General features: G+C 34.6%; 1 protein-coding gene across 1 annotated transcript in view; it reads right to left on the reverse strand.

Moving 5' to 3' along the window:
• Positions 1–722: 722 nt before the first annotated feature.
• Positions 723–12504, reverse strand: part of LOC120416654 (somatomedin-B and thrombospondin type-1 domain-containing protein-like) — a 112490-nt gene continuing 100708 nt past the window's right edge. The window contains exons 5-6 of the mRNA XM_039578465.2: positions 4303–8639; positions 723–2947 (exon numbers count right to left, since the gene is read on the reverse strand). Coding sequence (XP_039434399.1) covers positions 8150–8639 — 490 coding nt within the window. The 3' untranslated portion in view covers positions 723–2947; positions 4303–8149. The remainder of the gene's footprint in view (positions 2948–4302; positions 8640–12504) is intronic.

Raw genomic sequence — 12504 nt, forward strand, 5'->3', positions numbered from 1 at the left:
GGGACTCCAGACTAGGGACCGGGACCGGGCACGCTTGAATGACGTCCCTGGAAACGGCGATGTACTGTCTAGTGTACGGCTCAACTGCAGCTCAACCGGACACGACCCGGCCGGCCTGAGGTCAACGAAATGATACGTTCTACACAGTGCACTTGTTGGCTTGGGGTGACAAAATTAAGCACCCGCAAAACGATTAACCGCTTCCGGAATCTGCCACAACACATCACCCGAGTGCACTGTAATTTGAGACTATTTATGTTTTCTTGATTCACACCTATTGTGTGGGTGGTCGAGCATATTTGGGTAATGGGCTGGTCATGAGTGAAGGAAGCGGTAATGGTTGCAATGGCATGGACAGAACTATGATGCATTGTTGGGTGGTCATAGGACGTCAGAAATAATGCGGCATTGCGACATATTTTTGAAAAAGATATAGTAATTTACAACCAGGCGAATACTTACCTTACTTTTTCGATACAATCATGGCAGTGATATAAAATCAAAATGAAACGTTTATTCCACGAACCACATTGCTCCAGCCTCAGCATAAACCAAATTCCAGGATTTCACAATGACGAGCAATGAATAAACGCGTTATGATTTTAATTTTGTTTTATCCTTATCCAGTTTTTATTACAGCTGATATCTTATCATCACCACCTGAATACAAAAAAAAAACTCGAATGTTTAAAATTCCTATTTACATCCTTTTTCCGCAGCGAGCACAGTCGTCGCACACTTTATAGCTTAATTTTATGACCTGCCACACCCGTAAAAGGGTTTGCCTCGCGCGCATCGTTTCTAATTTATTACACGGTTTGTCTACGGGGCAGGCATCCTGAACTTGGCCGCAGTTTTATGCATTTTCCCGGGTATAGCAAGAGAGATGAGCAGCCCAGATGTTTTGTGGCGCTCGATTCTGAAGGGTCATTGCGCGTTGAAAGAGTACACTTCCACCCGCGCAGCCTGGGGGAGTCCTTGCTTGTACACTCAGTTGCTTTGTAAAAATATAAGACTTGAAGTTATACTACCATCAACATGGATTTTTGTATCGTACAGCTTAAATTTAGGGTCAACTTTGAACTTTTTTGAACAAAATAAAAACTTTCTCTATATAAATTTATTGCAAACAATCACATTAAACTGATTACACAGAAAGGAAACCGATAGCCGAATCAGCAAAAAAAAACTTCGTTGGTTCGATTTTGTTGGTATTTTTATTGGTATATTTAATTTGAGAGCAATTCCATGTCAAATAGGGAATCGGTTGTACCCGACCCTCTCCGATTTCAATGAAACTTTGTAGACATGTTATCCTAGGTATATATAAGCCATTTTTGTGTATATGGGCCCAGTTACACTCGATAGTGACATTTGAGAAGGGCGTAAGTGTTTCAAATATGTTTGTATTCCGTAATTTGAATATTGCTGTATCTCGAAGCCGTTGCATCGTACCAAAAAGTGGTCAAAGACAAACTGGTAGGAAAATTGACGGGCTTTCCGAAAAAAAATACACTGAAAGAAAAAACACTCCACTTTTGAGAGATTTTTTGTTGATTTTTAAGTTTAAAAGTCAAATTTGAGGGTGAGCCCACGATTTTTTTTCGTTCAAAATTTTTGTGAAAATAGCCTAAGATGTTACGAAAAGACTCACGAAAAATGCAGGATGGAGCAACTCACTTTAAAAATACAAAAAATAATTTACTGAAACTGTTTTTTTTAAGTGCTCTAAACATCAAAATTTTGAAAATCCGAACACGAGAGTCGATTTTCTAGACAATTTTACATAAAAGTCTCCATATTGACCATTGTCCTAAGTCCAATCCTTGTGAAGTTATAGCGGTTTTAAAAAACAAAATGTTGAAAAAATAGGTTTTTTGATGGTTTTCGTAATTTTTATATGACAGACATGATTTTTCAGTCCCAAAGATATTTTTACCGGAATGCTCGTCCAATTTCCCATAAGTTTACCTTAGACCACATTTCAATTTGATGTATGGGCTTACAGATATAAGCTAATTATATTGCTCATAACTGAAAACATAATATTTTTTGAGTGTAGTATAGTAACCTGGATAGTAAATTAGTTTATATCTGTAAGCCCATACATCCAATTGAAATGTGGTCAAAGGCAAACTTATGGGAAATTGGACGAGCTTTCTGGTAAAAACATTTTCGAGACTCAAAAATCAAGTCTGTCTTATAGAAATTACGAAAAACCATCGAAAAACCTTCTTTTTCAACATTTTTATTTTTAAAACCGATGTAACTTCACAAGGATTGGACTTAGGACAATGGTCAATATGGAGACTTTTATGTAAAATTGTCTAAAAAATCGACTCTCGTGTTCGGATTTTGAAAATTTTGATGTTTAGAGAATTTTTGAAAAAAAAACAATTTCAGTAAATTATTTTTGTATTTTTTTAGGTGAGTTGCTCCATCCTGCATTTTTCGTGAGCCTTTTTGTAATATCTTAGGCTATTTTCACAAAAATTTTGAACGAAAAAAAATCGTGGGCTCACCCTCAAATTTGACTTTTAAATTTAAAAATCAAAAAATCTCATAAAAAATGAGTGATTTTTTCTTTCAGTGTATTTTTTCGGAAAGCCCGTCAAATTTCCTACAAGTTTGTCTTTGACCCCTTTTTGATACGATGCAACGGCTTCGAGATACAGCAATATTTAAATTACGAAATACAAAAACACTTACGCCCTTCTCAAATGTCATTATTGAGTGTAACTGGCTCCATGTACACAAATTGGCTATATAAGCGTAGGATAACATGTCTACAAAGTTTCATTGAAATCGGAGAGGGTCGAGAAATAAGTATCTAAAAAAATCCTGTTTTGGGCTGGAATTGCTCTTGAGTCTTTTTTGATTTATATGTTTATGAAACATAGTCCACCGGTTTCTTATGTACAAATAAGCCATTTTGCAAAATTAGTTTCTTTATGGGTAATTCTCTACCAACTCACACGAAATCGGGAAAAGTTGCCCCGACCCCTCTTCGATTTGCGTGAAACTTTGTTCTAAGGGGTAACTTTTGTCCCTTATCACGAATCCGAGGTCCGTTTTTTGATATCTCGTGACGGAGGGGCGGTACGACCCCTTACATTTTTGAACATGCGAAAAAAGAGGTGTTTTTCAATAACTTGCAGCCTGAAACGGTGATGAGATAGAAATTTGGTGTCAAAGGGACTTTTATGTAAAATTAGACGCCCGATTTGATGGCGTACTCAGAATTCCGAAAAAACGTATTTTTCATCGAAAAAAACACTAAAAAAGTTTTAAAAATTCTCCCATTTTTCGTTACTCGACTGTAAAAAATTTTGGAACATGTCATTTTATGAGAAATTTAATGTACTTTTCAAATCTACATTGTCCCAGAAGGGTCATTTTTTCATTTAGAACAAAATTTTTCATTTTAAAATTTCGTGTTTTTTCTAACTTTGCAGGGTTATTTTTTAGAGTGTAACAATGTTCTACAAAGTTGTAGAGCAGACAATTACAAAAATTTTGATATATAGACATAAGGGGTTTGCTTATAAACATCACGAGTTATCGCGATTTTACGAAAAAAAGTTTTGAAAAAGTTACTTTTTGCGTTTCTCTTTGTTTCGTCGTCCGTGTTTGTCGCGGGTGACCATGAATGGCCATGATCGATGACGACCAACTTTTTCAAAACTTTTTTTCGTAAAATCGCGATAACTCGTGATGTTTATAAGCAAACCCCTTATGTCTATATATCAAAATTTTTGTAATTGTCTGCTCTACATCTTTGTAGAACATTGTTACACTCTAAAAAATAACCCTGCAAAGTTACAAAAAACACGAAATTTTAAAATGAAAAATTTTGTTCTAAATGAAAAAATGACCCTTCTGGGTCAATGTAGATTCGAAAAGTACATTAAATTTCCCATAAAATGACATGTTCCAAAATTTTTTACAGTCGAGTAACGGAAAATGGGAGAATTTTTAAAACTTTTTTAGTGTTTTTTTCGATGAAAAATACGTTTTTTCGGAATTCTGAGTACGCCATCAAATCGGGCGTCTAATTTTACATAAAAGTCCCTTTGACACCAAATTTCTATCTCATCACCGTTTCAGGCTGCAAATTATTGAAAAACACCTCTTTTTTCACATGTTCAAAAATGGAAGGGGTCGTACCGCCCCTCCGTCACGAGATATCAAAAAACGGACCTCGGATTCGTGATTAGGAACAAAAGTTACCCCTTAGAACAAAGTTTCACGCAAATCGAAGAGGGGTCGGGGCAACTGCTGTGTGAGTTGGCGGAGAATTACCCTTATACAGTATGGCCCATAAAAAAATGCGACATTGTTAATAGGTGTAAATCGGGACTATTTTTACTATTTATGATGTATGTAGCATGTGTACATGTTAAATAGGTTCAAAACAAACAATCAATGCCTTTAAAACCATTCCCTTAGCATAAAATAAGTTACAGCTCATTGAAATTTATAATTTTCCAATTTGCTCTACGCCCAGGCCATATAAAGAAAACACATACTTTTTTCTGGATAGCCTATTATGGTATTTTTATGGACTAAAAAGTATACAGCCTTCAAGGTTACTGTTTTTGAGAGTTGTAAGAGTTAGTTCCACCGAATTTTACGCATTCTATTTACCAGTTATAGTAAAATAGTGAACTTTTCAAAAATATCCCGATTCTGAAAATGCATCAATTTTTGGTATTTTTTGGAGCCTGCAATGTTTCAGCGAAAAAAACAAATGCTACTAATGATTAGGCTTAGTGATTTTTCACGCTCGAAAATTGCAAATTTCACGGGGACCTCAATTTCAAAACACCGAATTTCACGCAAATTTCGCGGAACGTGAAAAAAGTTAAAACAACTCTGAAAATTTTATGTTTAAAACATGAAAACTACTTTTTATGCGCAATTATATGTTATTCTTCGATAAACTAAAAAATCTAAACTAAATTTGAACGTTACAAAAAAATCCTTCAAATTTTCAAAAAAGTTTCAACCTGTTTTATGAATGAACTCTATATATTTTTTGAAACAAAATGTAGGACATGCGTATTCTCATTTACAGAACTGCTTCACTGCTTGTCCAGCCAAAAAGAGTAAAATAATTTGAATTTTCTGCGACATTTACTGTCGTTCTACGCATAATTTTCCCATGTTCAAAAAAGGGCAACTGAGAAAAACGCGATTGAAATTTTTCGATCGATTTCTGTGTTTCTACGCATAATTGTCCCGTGGGTCCCTATTCGCCCTGTATGTTCCTAATCACCCCGGTTAACATTTTATCACCCTTATTTGTAATCCTCTTACAGCTAAACAGTTACACAAGATGAAATGCTTCTTAAAACTCATGATTTCGTGATAGAAAATACTTGGTGGGACACTTATGCGTAGAAGTTCAACGATGGGACAAACAGACTTGGTGTTGTTTTCAATGATTTTCTGAACAAAGTATTAGATTTTATGTGTTTTTCTGAAAATATACGCAAAATTAAGCTTAAAAATGATAAAAAGTTAGAATCGTCCAAAAATGACATGGGACAATTATGCGTAGAACGGCAGTTAAGCACATAAAAAATATTTGTTAAGGTTTTCATCTCACTTATCAAAAACTAAATTTAAAATCAAAAGGCAAAAATAATGTAATCTGTACCAAATTCAACATTATTATTGAAAATGAGAACAGAAAACATGAAAAGTAGTATTTTCTAACTTTCACGGGAATCATCCACCCAAATAAGCAAATATCGTTAGGACTCAGAAAGAATCTGAAATGTTTTTAACAGTTTTAAAGAAATACTCTTTATTTTTATTTTATTTTTTTTGTTTCAAATAAAATAGCAGTAAAGTTTTTATTGCAGCGAACGAAGATAATAATATATATTTAGTTAGTTTTTAAAAGAAACTGAACAATTCTTCAAATGGTACATATCATGCTTTTCAATTGAAAACTAATAAAATTTACTTAAACAGTCTTTATGGATCTTTATGGGTCTTTCTCGCCGTCAACGAAATCGTCAAAAATCACTAACCCTGTATTAGTAATTGAACCAGGGTATTCATTTGCTTAATCCTACAAAAATTCATAAGATTATTTTCATTCCTATTTGAGTCTGATAAATTATTTTAAGAAATATCGTTACAAATCCCCACAAACATAAAATTTCACGGGATTTCGCGGAAAAAGCCAAATTTCGCGGACTTCACGCTGTCCGCGAAATCGTGAAATTTCACTAACCCTACTAATGATGGTAATTGATACTAACAGATGCTCTGATGTGACTTTTAACAATATAGAGCCGCTAGGCACGCTTTTGAGCCATCGACAACGGTGATTTATTTTGACAGAATCCCACAAAATAATAACCAAAATGGCATTTTTCACACAAATTACCAATTTTAACAAAATTAAAAAACTTTCTTGATTGGGCGTATTTAAGAAGGACTTCTAATGATGCTTTCGGTACATTGTTGAATATTTTAAACTGTTTCGTTTTTGAAATATAAATTATTTACTTAGGGTAAATATTGTTCCAAAAACACATTCATAATTGTAGACCGCCTGTACACAGTTTTGGTGAACTGCAAAAAAATATCATGACGATATCTTCAAAACATACTAAACTAACACCATAATACATAAAAAATCAGATTGTTAAATAAATTTAAGAATGGCACCATTTTTTCTGTGAAAAAATGCACATGTCGCATTTTTTTATGGGCCATACTGTACAAGTCTTCAAATTTGAGGGATGTTTTTTTGTAGACAAAAAGTGCCAACTTTGAGCTACACATAGTATAATAAATTCATGGTAAATTTACATCTGGAAATGAGTACAAAAATATATTTTGTCTTCAAAAATGTGTAAATTTATCAATATTTCTTAGTAATGCCACTTTTTCAGTCTAAGCTGAGATAATATTACAATATAAAAGAGTTAATTATAAACCTTCCAGTTTTACACCTTAAAATTCACACATTTTTTGCCGTTTTGTTATAGTCAATGCTGTGATTTTTAGGAAAAATTGTGTTTTTTAAGTATCAAAAATGCACAAAATCTTTTTGTTTGCTCAATTAAATTCCTTTTACAAAATGTTGATTAAGTGCACCGTGTTTGAGTTATTTGAGCCATTTTTAGGTTGAATCATTCAACAAATTTTCTTTATTTAATATATAAAAAATGTGTCCATCCTTGTCAATCATTGCAAAAAATATATATATACGGGAAACTGAGAAAACTTTCCGACCTTTGGTTGCAGCAACCGCAAATCAGAAAAATTACTTAAATCTGGTGGAAAATTTACTTTAATGTAAATTTGATTCGATGATGAATTCGGCTCTCAGTTAAAAAAATAATGAACTTATTTTTCTTGTCGAATCTGCGTTTTTTTTTTCTTATCAAAAAAATGCATTTTCATTTCAAAATTTGATTTTTTTTACTTCTTTGGGTAATTTGTACAAAGTAACAATAAAAAAACAAAATTATTAATTTATGAATTTTGATTATAGAACCTGAATTTGCCATAATCTTTGAATAAAATCATCAAAATTTCAATTATTGATCTTGTTCATTTCTTACTAACCTACACCAGAAAAAAAGTGATATCAACTTTGGAAAATATTTGCAACTGCTCAATTTCTTTGTTGAAGATAAGAAATTCACTCTAATTTTTTTTTCGAGTGATTTCATAGCATCTCTCAGTAAGAAAGACAAAATCCGTAAAATTTCAAAAGTTTAAAAATGTTTGCTATGCTGCTTAGTGACTTCCAAACTTTTAAATCGAAAGTTGTTTGCCAAAAATGTGTCTAAGATTATTTTAATAAAAGCTTATTTTTAGCAGCAAAACAACTGAGTGTACTTGGCCGAATACTACCCCCGTTTTCGTTCGAAATGGTCTGTTTTCTGTTTGTGAGTTTTTGGTGTGGTTTGGTCCTACAAAGTTAGTATCACCGATGATGCCAGGCCGGTTTTCTGCTGGCTGGCTGGCCCAATCCCTCCTCCCTCCCACACGAGGACCCAGGCACTGAGTGTCGTGTCTCTACTGCTGCTCTTCTGTCTCAAAATGGGTTGTTCCTGTCCACCCCCTCCCATCTACCCTCGAGGAGGTATCATCGGTCGTCGGTCCCGGGTTTTGTGTTTTAGACGAAGATAAACTGCGCCTCACCCGGGGTGCACTTTTTCGGCACTCCAACCGTCAGTCGTAACCACTTGCCGTGGCAGGCCGGAATGGCCAGCGATGCGAACCGGGTGTTCCGACCGGTGAGACCCTCCCCGAGGCACCGATTCGGCGGTCGTTGTTCAACTTTATTACTGCCGGTTCTGCTGTTGCTGTTGCTGCTGCTTTCATTGTAATCAGCCTCACCATCGTCATCGCCAACGTCGTCAGCACCTTCATCGTCATCTCCGTCAGAGGACTCATCCGACGAAATAGAGTTGTTCATGGTGGATGTGGAAGAAGGTTCATCATCGTCACTGGCACTGGCGCTGCTGGAGGTGGCGTTCAGTGGTGACGTTGGTTCCACCAAATCGCACCGGACGACCACGCGGTCCCCCTCGGCCAGGGCATGATAGTTGGGCTCTTTGTGGCACTGCTTGGTCACTTTCATTACCTCGAACGCCACGCAGTACCTGGAAGTGAGGGAAAAGGACGGAAGAGATTGAGGTTATGATAGAGTGAATCTGTGTTACACGACTTTTATAATCGCATTCAATGGGATGGACCGTGAAAAACTGTTATGGAGCTTAGAAACTGACTTCGCCCAGGTACGACATGGCAATAGAGATTCACATTGACCGATTGATTTTTTTTTAAATTTTAGTAATCCTGAAAATATAGTACTTTATGCACTTTATTAAGAAAAATTACATTACATTACAAAAGAGAACTTATTCAAACGACCTAAAATCATGCCTGCCATCGTGAAAATCTTAGTTTAATCACAGTCAACTGGGGTGAATTGGGACACATGGGATGAATTGGGACAGCAGTTTTAACCATGTTAGAGCACAATATTTTGATTTTTCTGGTTGGTTTCGAATAGAACAGACTCAGACCAACAAAATGTGTACATTCATTTCCAAATTTAAAACCTTTAAGTGCTCTTAAACTGCTGTCCCTATTCAGACTGTAGTCCCGATTCGCCCCAGATGACGGCATTAGATTTGTAAAAAAATAACAATTAATAAAATTTATTAAGAATAGTACCGTCAGTGGGGGTGACTATGGGTCAAAAAACGATACACCTCTCGTAATTACTTAATAACAAAAACAATTTAAATAACATCGAAAATCTTCCAACGTAGATTTGTTCTTAGATAGTTTACTAAAATTTTCCCAAAATATGGTGGATTTTGATGAACACTGCCTTGAATGCCAATAGTTTGAAAATTGACCCAATCTCACCCCTTAGAGGGGGTGATATTGGGTCAAATGAAACTAAAATGATGCTCAAATACAACGATATGGTAAAAACAAGTCATCCAACAGTGTTTCTTGTTCGAGGGAATCGTATTGACATGCTACAATGTTTGAAGTGGAGATTTTCAAACATTTAGGTTCTTTTCGAGCAATCCCAACAAAATTTTTAGAAAAATGATTTTTCAAGAGGTCATTTTTGGCCAAAAACGTACCTCAACTTAAGACAGCTGTCAAAATAACATGATTTGCTCTAGGAACGAGATTTTTTCTGCGAAGTCATCTTAAGACAGGGGTGACCAAAGTATGACCCGCGGGCCAAACGTGGCCCGCGAGGTGATTTTTTGTGGCCCGCAGACTCATTTTGAATGATCATGTAAATTGGCCCTTTGATCATTTGTATAATGATTTATTTATATTTTTTTAAATGAATGTTTATTCAAAACCTTTTTATGCAATTTTTTTATTTTTGTTGATCCAAAACTAATGGTTTATCCATATTGTGATCTTTTTTATACGATGCAAATATTATAATATAATTACAATGTGAGCGAAAATATTTAGTGAAATTCAAGAAAACATTCATCAAACATTTCCGTAAATGATTTATGAAACGTTCAAATATGACTTACTTTGTACTTAGAATCCTTTTTCCACCTTAGGATTCAAACTCATAAAAGTTGGATAACGAATAACGAAACGAATGCTTGGCTACGATCTGATTCAGGCAGACAAATTATTGTTGAAATCGATGGAATGAGACTGCTGTCTTTCAAAATGTTCGGCAATGCACCACACATTTTTTTCGTTAATATTGAATGTGAATTGTTGAAATTGTGGCATATAATTTCAATTTTTACATATTTTTTTGCTTTTATTTTGCGCTCACAAAAACTTTTATAAATATTTGCAGAGGACTAATAGTTGGACAATAATTTTGCAACGATTTTTAATTTGTTACACTTAATTTAATGATAAACACATTTTTATCAGATTTTATGTCACTATTTTCAATAGAATACATGCAATTTCCATAAATACACAAGCACATACAACTTTTTCCCATTTTTTAACAGAACTATTAAAACAATAAAACTGATTAAAACTGAAATTTTTGGTTTTGTATTATTTTCAAAAAGCAAAAATTTTCAAAATATAACAGAGATTTTAATAATCTTCAACTTATTGATGTAATTTTTAGTCATTTAAATTAAAAAACCAAATTTATTTATTTTTTAATTAATTATACTATACATTTGGCCCGCAAGCTAATTTGAGTTTCAAATTTGGCCCGGCATCCAAAAACTTTGAGCACCCCTGTCTTAAGATGTCCCCTACACAACCCTTTTAACAGAATTCAGTTTAATTGAGAAGAATCTGAGAAATGGTAAAATCCGTAAAAAATCACTTTGACCCAATCTCACCCCCCAGACCCAATGTCTCCCCCACTGACGGTACTTTTTAACAAAGTTCACACTTACTGATTGTTTAGAAAGGGCATTCTGAACTGAGAATAGATTGATAGTTTCTCAATTGAAAGTATATGTTATGAAAATAAAATAGAAAATATGTTTAAAATGCTAGAAATTTAGTTTTAAGCTTTTTCTATTTCTATCCTTTTCCTTAGCAAATCTCGAAGATTTTTTTTAAAATTTTTCCTTTTCTTGCCAAATCCATTGTTAGAATATCCAATTACATCTAATTGAATTATAGTGTAAACCATAGTTGAAATTAACTCCAAAACTTTATTAGGTTATAAGAAACACGAAATTGTAAATTGATTATTTACTGATAAACACTAATTGAATTTTCAATGCTAGAAACAGTCATTTGAATAAATCGGAAAAAAATCACTTCGGATTTCTATATTCCAGAAAAACAGTTTTCATTAAAGCTTATTGCTGACCTTGCAATGTTTCAGAGTCATAAAATTCCAAATACAATGAAATTTCCAACTTCAGGTGCAAACTTTGTACTGCAAATAACGCTTCACCCAAGTTCACGAACCAAACCATGAAATTGGGTCACATAAACTGAGGCTAGAACTCCAAAAACCAACACCAGACCAACAACCGATTGCAATTTGCATGATGGAAGACGAAGAAGGACCCGCTCCCTCCCTCCGGAATCACTTTTCTCCTGCAAAGTGAGACACAGAGACGTAGAGAAACACAGATGACATTTTGTGTGCAACATTGTGGAAGAATCCTTGCTCCTTGCAGTCAGTCGTCATGTTACACATGTTTACGTTTAGATTTCCCACCAACGTTGCACGTGACTGGGTTCACCAAGCAAGATGGCAGAGATGTGAGCCCTTATCTTGAGGGGGGAAAAAGTTGGTTTTGGTGTCTAGTTTTTCGGTTGCGATTTACTAGATGCTGGATATGAAGTGGAATTTTGTGCGCTTGTGTGCTTTGCTTTTTCCTCATAGTGCTGCCCCATCTAAAAAGCACTTTACTGTCTGCTTATATGAGCTTGTTTTGACTCGCTCTGTCAGGACATCCGGTAGATAAGCCTAAAACGTCCTGGGAATGTAAGAGAGATGTTCATAACGATCGGTCATCAAGCAAAATAAGCATTTAGATTTTCATTTTGAGAATACTGTCAGGAAGCAAGTTATTTCACATTTGAAGCTATGTAGGAAAGTTATTAAATTTTCATGCCAGAGAAAATTCAATAAAGTCACAACTGTAAAATGGAAGTTAAGGTAAATGTATGCTTTTAGCTTCGGCTGGAAGTCATCTATTCATTAATCTGTGCATTATTCATGAGCAAATCCAATCAACAAGCTAATTTTTCTCCGCATAAGAAGCAACAAATGTTTCGCCATCCTCACGTATGTTCGTTATTCATTCGAGAAGATTCTCAGAAGGGAGAAAATCTCTGTGCTCATATGAGTTGAGGATGTCACACGTCATACAAAGTTTACAAAAGTTATGGTATTGAGTTAACCAAAGATCATTTTTAAAGCTTTTCGTATTTTCGTTTTCACGATTTGGGATTTTATAAAACAAAAGCCTAATCCGACAAACTTCGTTTTGCCTTTTTTCGTGTGTTGAAGTTTTTTGCTTATCCAGC

The sequence above is a fragment of the Culex pipiens genome, chromosome 2 (genome assembly GCF_016801865.2).
Source record: "Culex pipiens pallens isolate TS chromosome 2, TS_CPP_V2, whole genome shotgun sequence".
NCBI lineage: Eukaryota > Metazoa > Arthropoda > Insecta > Diptera > Culicidae > Culex > Culex pipiens.